The sequence below is a fragment of the Ixodes scapularis genome, unplaced genomic scaffold, assembly GCF_016920785.2.
Source record: "Ixodes scapularis isolate PalLabHiFi unplaced genomic scaffold, ASM1692078v2 PGA_scaffold8__174_contigs__length_109621045, whole genome shotgun sequence".
NCBI lineage: Eukaryota > Metazoa > Arthropoda > Arachnida > Ixodida > Ixodidae > Ixodes > Ixodes scapularis.
The window spans coordinates 29495801-29508633 of record NW_024609883.1 but is presented as its reverse complement, the minus strand read 5'-3'; the positions used below and the strand labels follow the sequence as shown (position 1 = coordinate 29508633).

The following is a 12833-nucleotide window of genomic DNA, read 5'->3' as shown; positions in this document are numbered from 1 at the left end:
TTTGCGAAGTGCGAGATTTTGGTTGACGCCGCCAACGACACGTATCGAGAACGTAGCAGCGATGACAACGGGACTGACGTCACCAGTGCGGACGAGTCATAGTCTAGTCCCGGACAAAGTGAGAACGACAGGAAGCAGCTTCAGTTTTTTTTCCTCCAGGGTGACGTTCCTAGTTTCGATAATGTCTGGCCATCTCATGCACCTCACGCGTGCATGTGCAGCCAAAGCACACTAGAAGGAATCAATCGCGTGTTGGAGGTTGGGCTTTCGGAACAGATACTTTGCCGTTCTCGCGTGTTTGCAAAAAAATGCACATCTAAAGATTTTTTAATTTTTTTGCTGACGTGCAATCCGTGGGGGTTGCCTTACAATCGAGTCAACTTACAATAGTGTAAATACAGTACTATTACTAGGAGCGGGCTAACTTTCGGTGAGCAAATCAAGCCAAAAATATGGGTGGGTTATCTCTTGGGGGTGGGGCATCTCTCAGGATTTTATGGTAATGATACTATCGATAGTGGAGGTCGAGTCCATTTATCAATATTAAAAAAATCTATCGATAGTCTACTATCATTAAAACTATACATAGTATCAATAGTGTACTATAGAAAGGGTACTGTCGATGGTGAACTATAACTATTTGTGACTAAGTGCCAATAGTTTTCGTTGGATGTCATAGTCAACGCTCGATTAATAACCTCCTGCATGTCCACCACCGTCCCCCTTTTCATGCTTTACTTCCGTTTCCCTAAGCCAGATAGTTTTTGTGAAAGTTGACGATCAATACTTCTGAAAAACCTATCGATAGTCAATTTATCGATACAGTCTAATCTCGTTAATTCAAACTCGAGGAAGACAAAAATTTGTTTAAATAAAGCACAGTTTGAATTATTAGGAGTTTCCTCCAATAGAGATGTATAGGATGGAAGCTGCATGTCAGTTTGAATTATACGCAAGTTTGAATTAATGAGAGTCGACTGTAGTTCCATATTCCTAGAAGACGATCCTCTCTTGTTTGAAACAGCCGGCGAATGCCAAGATGGCCTCTAAAGCAGGCCGGCGAACCCACCTGGACCTCCGTGCCGCAGTGCTGGATGATGCGCTGCATCTCCTCGTGCACCAGCTCCACGCAGCGCAGGCTCGGCTCCTCCAGGCGTCGGATCTGCCTTTTGACCAGCAGCTCAAAGGACACCTCGGGCACGAAGAGGGCCGGCCGGGGACCCTGGGAACGGCCGCAGGGGTCAAAACGCTCTCGCGATGCTGCACAACCCAGTTTTGCGACGGATTCGCGCTTATGTTCGTTTCGACACAGAACGTCCGTCCCTTCCCCCCCCATTTTGTGGTAATGTGAAATATATTGCACGTTGCATCGCGTCATCTCCATGGCACGTAAGAAAGCCCTGCCATAGCTGGAGCTTGAGCGAGAGTTGAACAGAAAGTTTGTGTCCCTTGCAGTCGTGCTTTCCAACTTTGGCCCGGCGACCTCGTACACTTCGAAGCACCCGCCTGTTCTCTTCCCCCTTGCCTGCAGCACGATCTGCCACCGTACGTGCGAGCGTGCACGCCGCCCCGTGACGACATTTCAGACTCGCTTTCGCCGCCTGCGATGTCGGCGCAGGTGGTTGAACTTCGGATTCACAACCGGAGGGACCCCGGTTCGAAACGGAGCGTTTCCACACTTTCTCCGGCGCTTTTTTATGCTGGTGAATTTTCATACGATGCTCCCCCGTTACAAGTGCGTTACGGGAGTCTGCGTCACGGGGAGTTGTTAGGAGTCAGCCACGTAACGGTCCTCTTCAGCGAACCAATATTTTTGCGATGGACCAAACTCTCTCAACCTGCAGCCAGAACAAGCAGCCATGTTGTCTGGTCTGCAGCCAACCCAATATTTATCGTAGCCACGCGCAAGAGTTGACAAAAAAACAAGGGACGCGCTGACTTCCAAACTTTAGGGTTCGGCTACTTCCATCGTTGCAGCGATCGGACGCAAGCTACTACCCGAAAAACGTCAACATTGCGACCCCCGTGCCACGTCCTCAAGTTCTGCGAAGACTAAAAGAAAATGCTCGCTTTCGTCAAAGAAGTTACACCGCAACAAAGAAGTTTCCGGGTCAGTGACGCTTTGTGCGAGAATACCTGGGTACCGTTCGAGCCAGTAAGCTTGCGTAAAGTGAAAAAATTCTAACTCAACATCATTCCACATTTTAAGAGGAACAATATTTTAAGTGGAATGCAAATGAATTAGCCAACTTTCTAAATATTAATTTGTGTGCAAGCCCTCCAATGCAAACGTTGAAGAGCCCATTGCAAAACATCCCGTCGAGGTAACCTCTGTATGCCTCATTTTTTCAGCTTTAAAGGGAAGATGGGGCACTTCTACATTTAAGAAAAAACGTTTGAATTGCATTCATTTGTCCTTTAGAATAACAGATACAGTGTAGACCGCATATAACGTATGTCGGGGGAGTCACGAAAATCCGCACTATAAGCGGTACCGTGCTATAACCAAAACATCAATTTTTTAGGTCAAAATGCATGCCATCAGGCAACTTACCTTTGTAAAAGAATTTATTTTACGTTAGATGAAAAATAAAGCTTAGTTTGAGGAAAGTCTTTATTTCACCAGACTAGTACACTTCTCTCTCAAGTGTATCACACATTTTGAAAGAAATGAGCGACTTTTGCCTGGCGTAGCCTTTCAGGCGGGCTGCAAATGGACGTTGCGAGCGTTCAGGATTGCTAACCCTAATCACTTTTCTCCGGCGATGAAAACGCGTGAAAATTCGCATCCTTTATACGGTACGCGCCATAACACCTTCAACTTCAGCACAGGCATGAAATGCTCCAAATAATAAATCCGGGCGATGTTCGAAAATACAAATGCTTAGAAAGCACCACTGTAGTTGAAGTAAACAAACACGACGACACGGGCGTTTCTGCCGTCTTGAGTGCCGCCACAACATCGCCGCACGAGTAGGTGGATCTTCCCTTCTAGTACGTGCTGGGTTATCGTAGCGACACACAACGGAAATTCAGTCAAGAATTGCGCTTTTACGCGGAACGATGGACTTCCACCACGCCGCCTACGTCGACGATCAAAACCGACGCCATGTTTGCGGATAGAAGCAGCCGGCCGGCCGGCCCGCGACAGGCATGCAACGCGCGCGAACACTTCTCCTTGACCCGCGATTGGTCTGTCGTTACGGTTGTTTCCAACGCACAAAGCGGAAGGACGCACGCACGTGAACGACATGTGCGTGCGTCCCTCCGTCCCTATGGCAATTGAAGCCTCACTCTTCGCTTCTCCCCGCTTCTTCGAGCAACCGCCTTGCCCTGCGAGTGCCGCTTGCGGCTCGCGCCATTATCTAGTGTCGCACAGGGAAGCGTGCTCTCTGCGTCGGTCAGTCGGCGCGGTCGCCGGGCTGTTCCAAAAACCGCACTATAACCGGTATTTCCCTTCGCGCGCCTGCAATTTAAGTGGTATGTAATTACATGGAGTTCTATGAGAGGCGAACCGGTGGTTTAAAAAAGCCGCGTTATACCCGGTCCTGCACTATAAGCGGTTACGTTGTAAGTGGTCTATACTGTATCATAATTATATTTAAATGCGACATGCCAGAGAGCCACAAAAGCAATTTCAAAATAGGGCTGAAGCCCCGCCTCCCTAGCCTTGGGCAGCCAAATTATCCGTCGGTGACGTCACGTACAGCGACTGTCTTTTTCTTTTGCGTTTTCTCGCGTTCAACAATACTTACACAGCAAATGGTTTGGTTATTCGGGTTCACGGGGTAAAAATACACTAGAATTCGCTTCTAACATATTTTAGGGGCGAAGCTCCTTAGGGTCTAGCCTTGTCCGTCCGGCTGGCATCCGTGCTCACATAAAAAGAAAAAATGTTTGCGCAGTCAACAAGGTTCAAACCTGTGCGGGGAGACCCCAATGGATTTCTAATCCATCGCCTTTATTACTCGGCCACGACTGCGGGACGAGTAGGGGGCTTTGAGATGAGCTAGTAACTCAAGAGCTGGGGATGTCATGGATGAAACGTTGCATGTAGCCGAGAGGGCGCTGCTGTCAAATGCGTATATAATCGCGTTAAACTTTGCATGCATTGGCTCAACATTTATAGAAGAGAGGGCGCTGCGGTAAATGCTCAAATGCGTATATCACCACGTTCGATACCACACATTATCTTTCTGACATAAATCGTTGACTTAAGCGGTAGAGATGCGTTCCCACGGCTTCTAGCGGATCCAAGCTAATCCGCTAGAAGAACCACTGGCTCTGCATTTCACCGACCATAAAGCAGTAATAATCAAGTCGAAACGCAACACGGAACTCAGCACTACCTATAAGCAATAAAAAAAATATCAGCACTACCTATGAACAATAAAATCAGTATCATCAACACCACCAGAGCTTCACCCCAATCAACATCATTCACCACAAGGAGATGCGGTCATTTTTTTTTTTTTTTCAAGAACCTCCATAGTTTTTTTTTAAAGATAGCATGCGAGATGTAGAGAATATATCACCAAGGGTCCTAAAGGGGTTATGACACGAAAATTAAACGGATAGATTATTCTTGAAATGGAATTCTCATAGGCTACTTAGTGTATACACCAAGTTATTCAATTTTTAGAGCTATAGTAATTGCAATAATGAATTTAAAAATTTTCATCATTTTCATCTGGCTACCAGGCAGCACTGCTCAAGCTAGTCACACCATGGTGTCCATAAACCACGTGCCCATGAACGCTCTCTCATTCTAGGCGCCCCCATGACCGGCCAAGCTCTCCTCGCCGCGGTACGATCAAAACCGCTCACGCAACTCGGTAACCTGAAAGCTATCTTGATCTCGCCCCCAGCCCGTTGACCCTCCACCCTGCATGCACCTGCGAGATATTTCCGGACGACGGTGACCACGTATATAACTCGCCGTCACTGGAGCTGGTCGCCAGCGGGTCGCAGTCAAAATGAACAGCTTCCAACATCTCTTGATAACAATCACTCTCATCGCTCCTGCGATCAATGTCAAACACTTTGACAAGGTGAGCGATGCCGTAGACGTAATCGTCATGGACCGCATGTTCAAAACGCGGAAGGTAAACGAGGAAGCTGAAGCTCGAGACGCCAAAAGAGCCAAGTCTGTGAGTGCGTGCAAGGGGATGCCACGCGGGAGGCTGGCTATGTAGCCAGCCTTCAGCTCCGCCCAGTCGGCCCCTCCGAGGGATCCGCACATAAATCGATTTATCCACGAAACTATTGCGGCATTTTTAATACAAATTTAGCAGGATTATAGAAACATACAATGGGTTTTAGCAGTAGCATTATCTGATATTTTATTTTTGGAGTGTCTAACCCCTTTAAAAATCGGTATCCTCAGCACCACCAGAGCTTCACCCCAATCAACATCAATCACCACGTGGAGATGTGGTAATTTTTTTTTTCAAGAACCTCCGTAGTTTCCCTTTAAAGATAGCATGCGAGATGTAGAAAATATCACTAAAGGTCCTAAGCTCACAGTTCACTAGTGAGATGTTGCGTGGAATCTTACTAAAATATCACGCACCATCTTTAAAGCTTCAAAAAGATTAGGCACACAAAGGCTACCTGGACGGAAACAGCACGATAGAATGTTTCTCAACACGCGTACCAAAACCGTGGAGCGGTTCGTAATAAGGCATGCGGTCAAGTCAAGATGCAGTCTTTTTCACAGGAATAAATTATTCACCTTAACAGGTCATGTGAGTACTGTAATATCTCGAGATAGCCCACCTAAAATCGAGAGCAAATCAGGGGAAAACAAGGAGTGGGCTAACCTTCGGAGTACAACCAAGAAAAGTTGAAAAAAGGCTATTTTTAGATTATGTTTTCGGGCCATACTTGATATTGCGGAGACGGAGAGTGAAGCAAAGATGACTGTACTTCCCAGTCAGCAATGTTCGCTTTATCCCGCCATAGCTACCTAGTTGTTTAAAAATTAAAACAGCGTAAGGATATGAACAAGGACAAGGCAGACGAACAAGGCGCTGTTCGTCTACCTTCTTGTTCTTGTCCGTGTCCTTGTGCTGTTTTAATTTTTAATCATGAAATACCAACTAGCCCAAACTTCTACGTTAGCCTACCTAGTTGTATTTACGCCAAGGTCATCATTGACCCAAACACTATGAATATTAGGAGTGGGCTATCTTTCGGTGTTTATTAGTAATATCTTTCAGGATATTACAGTAGTCATTCGTTAGCCTTTTAGTGATTTTTTTTATTTATTTGAAATACTATTGGTCCTACGCAGGACCAAGATAGCAGTGGATTTGCACAACGCAGAAACACACTCAAAATGCAGAAATCAGTAACATGTGTACAACTCAATGATGAAATGACAACTCTAGGTACTGCTGGCAGACATCTCTGAAACAAGGGAACTAAACTCTTTTCAAGTTCCATCGGTCATGACATGTGCTGGGAGCTCATTCCATCCTCGCATTGTTTACAAAAAGAATGAACTCCTAAGACAGTCCTTGGGAAACGTCTACTCTTCCACATACCAAGTATGCGTGTTGCGGGCTGAACGGACATGCTCTCATTGATATACTGTTGCTTTTTTTTTTACAAGAACCAGGTTATTTATTACGTTATCAAAGAGATTAATGAAGCACTGACAGGTCAAAATAATTTTTTTTTTTATTATTATTATTCAAAGCGATTAAAAACCATGCCTGGACATTACCCTCAAAATTCGAAACTTGGGAATTCAGTCTTTGATAACTAAAAAAACAATTTCCGAATGCCGAATTTTAAGTTCCCGCGCGAGCAGTGACGTCAAACATTGGGCGGCCCTGCGAGTCGACTTTCTTTCACGCCTCCGCTCCGAATGTGTGTGTAAGCATTGTCCGCCATTGCCGCCGCAACCCGAAGCAAGGAGGTAAGAAGCGGGATTGAAGGGCATCAAAAAAAACCGGCTCCCTCCGTGCGTGCCGTGCCGCCTGCCCATTGCTGCGAGCAGACGCTTGACGTCTTGCCGCTTCTGGATGAAAGGCTGCTCCGGCGGAGTCACAACCAAAACTACGATACAGACACCAAACCCAGTTGTTTTGACGATTTCCTTTTCAAAGTCTGAGAGGTCATCGGGCACCTAAAAAAACACCACTTCGTCCGATTCCCCGACTCACCGATTAGCCACGTTTTCTGAGGGAGAATAAAAATCCAGGAGGCGACATCACAACAAATCCCGAGTTTTGCAACTAAATTTTATAGAAATGTCGCCATACAGGGGGATTACGGCGCATGGAATGCAATTCCGACTAGTGTGTTTAGCGTCCCGTTCCGCCCATGCGTCGAAAGTTGACCCAAATTGACAACAAATGACATCAGAAATACCGGAGCAACGTACCATCGAATGTCGCGATACAGGCGGTTGGTTGCAGAAGTTTTGACAAAAAGCATGAGTAGATGCGAGCGTCGCCGTTGTCGCGGCTTCCCAACCCCCGGCTGCCAAAGCTTTTGTGAACCGCCGAGCCAGAAAGCAACCCGTGGCAGAACAGACGTCTGCCACATCTGCCACCGCTGCCGCGACACCCTAAGTGTCGGTGTCGCGGCCGATGATAGCACAACGCTTTTACGATGTCATCGGGCGGAAATCGACGGTTCACTTTTTTGGACGCAGTAAACGCACCGGTCTGATGCGTTACGGGAATCTGCATCGGACGCCACGCCACGAACGTTCTGGGTTCACCGGGCTTAGAAGCACCCCACTCACCGTGGCGTTGCGGATGGCGGTGAGGATGTCAAGGGTGCTGAGGCCCCCCAGGGGGTGAATCGAGTCCAGGGTGCGGCCAAAGGTCTCGTGGAAAATATAGCAGATGCGGGCGCCCCCACACAGCTCAGTCGTCTCAATGTTGCGCGCCGTACCCTCGATGGTCGAGCAGTACGACGACGCAAACTTGGTGATGATCTGGAGCAGTGTCTGGCCCTGCGAGCCGGCAGGAAAAGGACGCCATTACAAGATGCTGACCGGACGAGCTTTCAGGTTTCTTAAAGGGATGCCAAACTCCCCGAGAACGTTTCTTTTGAGTGCCCAAATACGACCGTAGTAAAGTGGTAAGTTGGGCGAGTTGGTAATGATTGAACGAGCAGCCGACCGGTCCTGCTCGTCTGAGCGACAGTCTGTCACTCGCGAGTGGCCGACAAACGCTGTTCGTTGTACGACCATAATCGTCGAGGTTCGGTGGCGCCGTTGGCCGTTCTGCGATGACGGTAAGTGCAGCGATCTTTGATCACTTCTTTAATATGCAAATCAGCCGAGCATGAATGTACTTGTGCCCCGATAGAAGACATACCTGTATCACAAAAAAAAACTTTGCCCCAAAAATGGCCTCTTTTTTCACGTAACGTTTTGGTTGCAAGGCCTATTTTGAATACTGCGACATGCTGCTATTTGATGCCAATCAACATCACTCGCCACGTGGAGATGCATTTTTTTTTTGCCCTACATGAGCACGGGAGCACGTGCTCACATGCTCGTGAGCATGAGCACCCGACGCCGGACATCGGAAGGACCTACGGACATGGCTGGCCCCTAAGGAGCAGTGCCCCTGAAAGTTTTCTTGATGGAGGAGGTTCCTAAAGGCCACTGAAAAGAAAAAATGTATTTTTTTTTCACAACCTGCTTGGGACACGCATTTTAAAAAATAAATTTGACGAAAAACATTTTTTTTAAAGCAATATTAACGACAGAACTTAGTCAGTAGTCACCTCCCTTCCACTTGTTTTCTCTCTTGGCATTTCGGGCACGTGAAGGAAAGAAGCTGTGGCAATGAGAAGCTGCGGCCATCACGTTGAGGTGGAAAGAGTGTACAACCATTCCGTGATATCATGGACTTTGCACGCATAATTCAGATGCAACTGAAATAAATCTCACTCAGTCAATATTTATTTAAAAAAAGAATTTTGCGCATAAACTTTATTTTTTCACACACGTGTCCCAACCAGACTGTCTAAAAAAAACACTTTTTTTTTTTTTTCAGTGAGCACTTCACAAAAGAATCGGCAGCCTCTTTGATCACTCACAACACAGCCTTCTGGTCACTGAAGTATGTAGGAAAGGGAACACACTGCACACACGAGTTAACACCCTGCCCAAGATTATATTGAGACGAGTACCATTACGAGCGGTGGGTTGCTTTACATCCGACAGTGCTACGCACCAATCGAGTTCCACAGTGAGGGATGTGCGCCGGCATCCCCTGCCACACATTTCACAGCAAAAGCACGCCAGAAGGCAGCACATGCACTGGAGATCGGGCACTTGAAAGAGACGACCTGTTGTTCTCACCTAGCAGTGACTTATTGCTGTACAAGATTTCTGAGCGTGCAGGGTCCCCCAAGCCGCAAACTGAGACCAAAAGACCGACTTGCCTGGTCCTGCACGGCTTCCCCGTAGGAGGTGAGCAGCGACTGGAACTGGGAGATCATCACGTTGACGCGCGTCTTCAGCTCGGGCAGGCAGTCCCGGATGTGGTGCATCAGCAGCTGGACAACGGCAACACAACACTTTACCGCAGTGCTTGCCATCTCATTTCCTCTCCCTCAATTCAGCGGAAAGTTAGACTCAATGTTCAGACTGCCGTGAAGTACAAAAGAGAATGCCCCGTCATAAATGGCCGTTCATTACTCTCACCAACACCAAGACAAAAAACTGGAACATATTTTAACTGTCACTCGGACCTTTGGTAAGTAAACACATCCAAAGAACCTGGCCAACAGAAAAAGGCTCAAGCCATTACAAGATTTTGGTTTTTATTTGCCACTTCAGAGTGAGGCAAAGATTTCCTTCAATATTTTTTGGAACAAATCTACTACGCAGCCTCCCTATTATTGCAAAATGTGGTGTTCCAGCATGCAAAGCTGATTTTGAGATTTAGTTAAGGTTGGTTAGATGCATTTAGTCCCATAAAGTTCATATATCAAATCTAGCAGAAAAGGGTTGCTATTTTCTAAAGTATTTCGGATGACTCGAAATAGCAGGGAATAGGGGGCTAAATAGGGGAATACTAGGGGGTAACCCTTTAATATACACAAAGCAGCAGCAAAATATCACTGGCAAGGTCAGTACCTCATCTTTTTTTAGCTTTGTTTTGTGAGAAAGACACGCATCATGCAAGCTACTACTAAAAAAAATTGCCCCTTTTCCACACTTCTGTTACACTACATAACACAGAAAGTGATGCAGTGTCAGGATAATGCAATCACGGCACCACCGTTTCTGCTGTAGCGGCAGCTCCAAGAACGAGATATATTGGAACGAAGAAAATAGAAGAGTCGTGTCCGGCCGTGGATTTCTAGTGAACAGCCCAAACTAGAAAGCGTGCCGAAGTAGTAATCATGAAGAGGAAGGATAAAAGAGTGCACACTTGGCAGGGACGAAAGCCTGGAGCTCGCATTTATCGTCTGCTAGAAATAGAGCGTCTCTCAACGGTTCATCCCATAATGTGGAAAAACAGTGGTCTGTGAAAGGTACTTAAAGCCGTGGTGCTGAATTTCGTGTAGGGCACCCAACAGAGGCCAGCACGGGCCACAAATCGGACACCAGTTTTGCATTCGGCTGGCACTCGCGTTTAATCAGTAAGGACACGAGCTACAGGGGAACGCTGACGCAGTACTCGCATGACAGTCTTCTGTAGGAAGCTGGAAATGGTTAGCTGCTGGCCATGTAACACATCCCGCATGATATGATTGTGTTGCGTGTATGTCTCGACAGCCAAAAGTTAGTCAGCCTCAGTGGGTGCCTGGTGTCTTGGCTGTAGACAAGACACCTTAATTGACGAGCAAATGTGTCGTTTGCCTTCTTTTTTCCACCTTCTGTCACTCCATTTCTCTCTCATTTTTTCGTGATTTCAGTAGTCAGGATTTTCTGTGCTCCCATCTTCACTGCCCTGTCTGGCCCAGGTCCGTAAGAGAGACCCTCTTTTGCAAGTCCTGCAAGGTCAGGATCACATTTGCTTCCATCTCTAGATCGCTAGCGCAGTGGGAGCGAAAGCTCGGGCTACAGATCCGAGGGATACCGGGTTTTATCTCCACGCCTGCCGGTTTGATCCGGATGAGCATCGTGCCAGTGTCCGGTCACGTATCATTTGTGCTCAATACACGGTAAAGATTACAGGCTAACAGCTACTGCACTGGCTAAATGTCTCACTTAGGACGTAGACTTCAGACGCACACGGGCAGACTAACTTCAAGCTGTCCACAATGTAAGATATATATAGGTGTGGACACGCTGCACGATGAATGCTGCGACATAATCGACCAGATAAAGTACTAGTGGCTCGCAACTAAGTAAGCTATGTCGACAGCATCTCATGGCCCCACAACGTAACTAAATGACAAAAAAAAAAGAGAAAAAAAATTAAGTGTCTTCTTGCCATGGCACATGTGCACATGCGCTTTCTGCCCGGCGCATCTGCTCCGACCTTGACAGGCGCTGGCTCGAACACTGCACCAGAAATCTCTTCACTTTGAGGTGTTCATAGAACTGTTGTTACTGCCACTGAGGCACAAAACAAGGGTCGATGATGAGGCTGCCAGGTTCTACATGAAGTGGCATACCCAAAAAACTACTTTAAAAACAAGCATGTCTCCCATAGGAAGTATTGTCACGAATGACAAGTGATGAGGCGGTGAATGACTGAGTAAACTGAACGTTTAATAGGGCAAACTTGTGCCAAAAATAAAGAAGGAAACCGAAGAAAGCAGAGCTTCGCGGGCGTCCAAGTCGGCGTGTCAGCAGAGTCGAACACTGAAGCGAAAACTGACTCGACAAGGTTGCGGGCGGCCTCTTATCTCGAATGAGTCACTATCTCGAAGATTCGGCGGGGAAGGTTCGAGCGTAGCGCGCTCGGCGCGAGAATGAACACGCACTTTCTAGAACAACAGAAACGATAGAAGTTATGTTCGGAGCAAGGATAAACGAGAACCTTCTGCAAGTCTGCGCGCGGCAGTATTCCCTTGCGGCCATAGTTGTGTGCACAGCTGCCGAGCGCGTGCCGATGGCGAGCTTCCGCAGTTTTTTTGCAACGTGCATTCCGCACCATCAAGATTGCCGGTCTTAGCAGGCTATTAATATGAGCACGTTCCGAGCATGCACTCTAAACATTGCCTTCAAATATGACATCCAGTGAAAAGCATGGAGAACTGGGCCTGCGACAGGCTAGCACTAGCCCCTTATCCAAGAGTCGTCCGGTGGCACTGCTTGCAACCAAGGCAAGGAGAGTACTTTAGCTCGCAGCTGCGACGCGCACGATGTCCACACCTGTATTTATCTCGCACCGCGAAATTGTCTGAACGTACACACGACGCAATAACTTTAATGACGGCACGTGCTCTCACCCGGTTGAGGGTCTTGGCAAGGTACTCTGTGCCGTTGCGGTTGGCGAGGGCGGGGTACTTGCGCTGCAGGAAGAGGGCCTCGTCCCGCAGGGCCTCCTCGATGGGCTTGCGGTCCTTGATGTCCTGCTGCGAGCGGTTCACCACCCCCACAATGCCCAGCTTCACCGGGATCACCCGGCCGCAGAGCACGTCGATGGCGTCCGTGCCCGCGTCCATCAGGTCCAGCTTGGTGATCACCGCCAGCGTGCGGCGCCCTACAAGAGAGGGGGGTCTGAAGCATTCCGTCAAGTCCGCGAGTCTACACAGAGCACACTAAGACGTCTACACGGAGCGAGTCTGGGACAGTCTTGTATGGCTACTGTTGGTGCTAAGCCTGGAGGGTCCATCACCGAGAGACAGCACGATTCATTATATGGTGACTGCAGCCTCTTCCATTGCTTTCTGTGGTT

The 12833-nt window shown here is 47.7% G+C and overlaps 1 protein-coding gene across 1 annotated transcript in view; it reads right to left on the bottom strand.

Moving 5' to 3' along the window:
• Positions 1-12833, bottom strand: part of LOC8052093 (dynamin-1-like protein) — a 48769-nt gene that overhangs the window by 18299 nt on the left and 17637 nt on the right. Inside the window, exons 6-9 of the mRNA XM_040207563.3 lie at positions 12385-12638; positions 9418-9531; positions 7760-7972; positions 1070-1222 (exon numbers count right to left, since the gene is read on the bottom strand). Coding sequence (XP_040063497.1) covers positions 1070-1222; positions 7760-7972; positions 9418-9531; positions 12385-12638 — 734 coding nt within the window. The remainder of the gene's footprint in view (positions 1-1069; positions 1223-7759; positions 7973-9417; positions 9532-12384; positions 12639-12833) is intronic.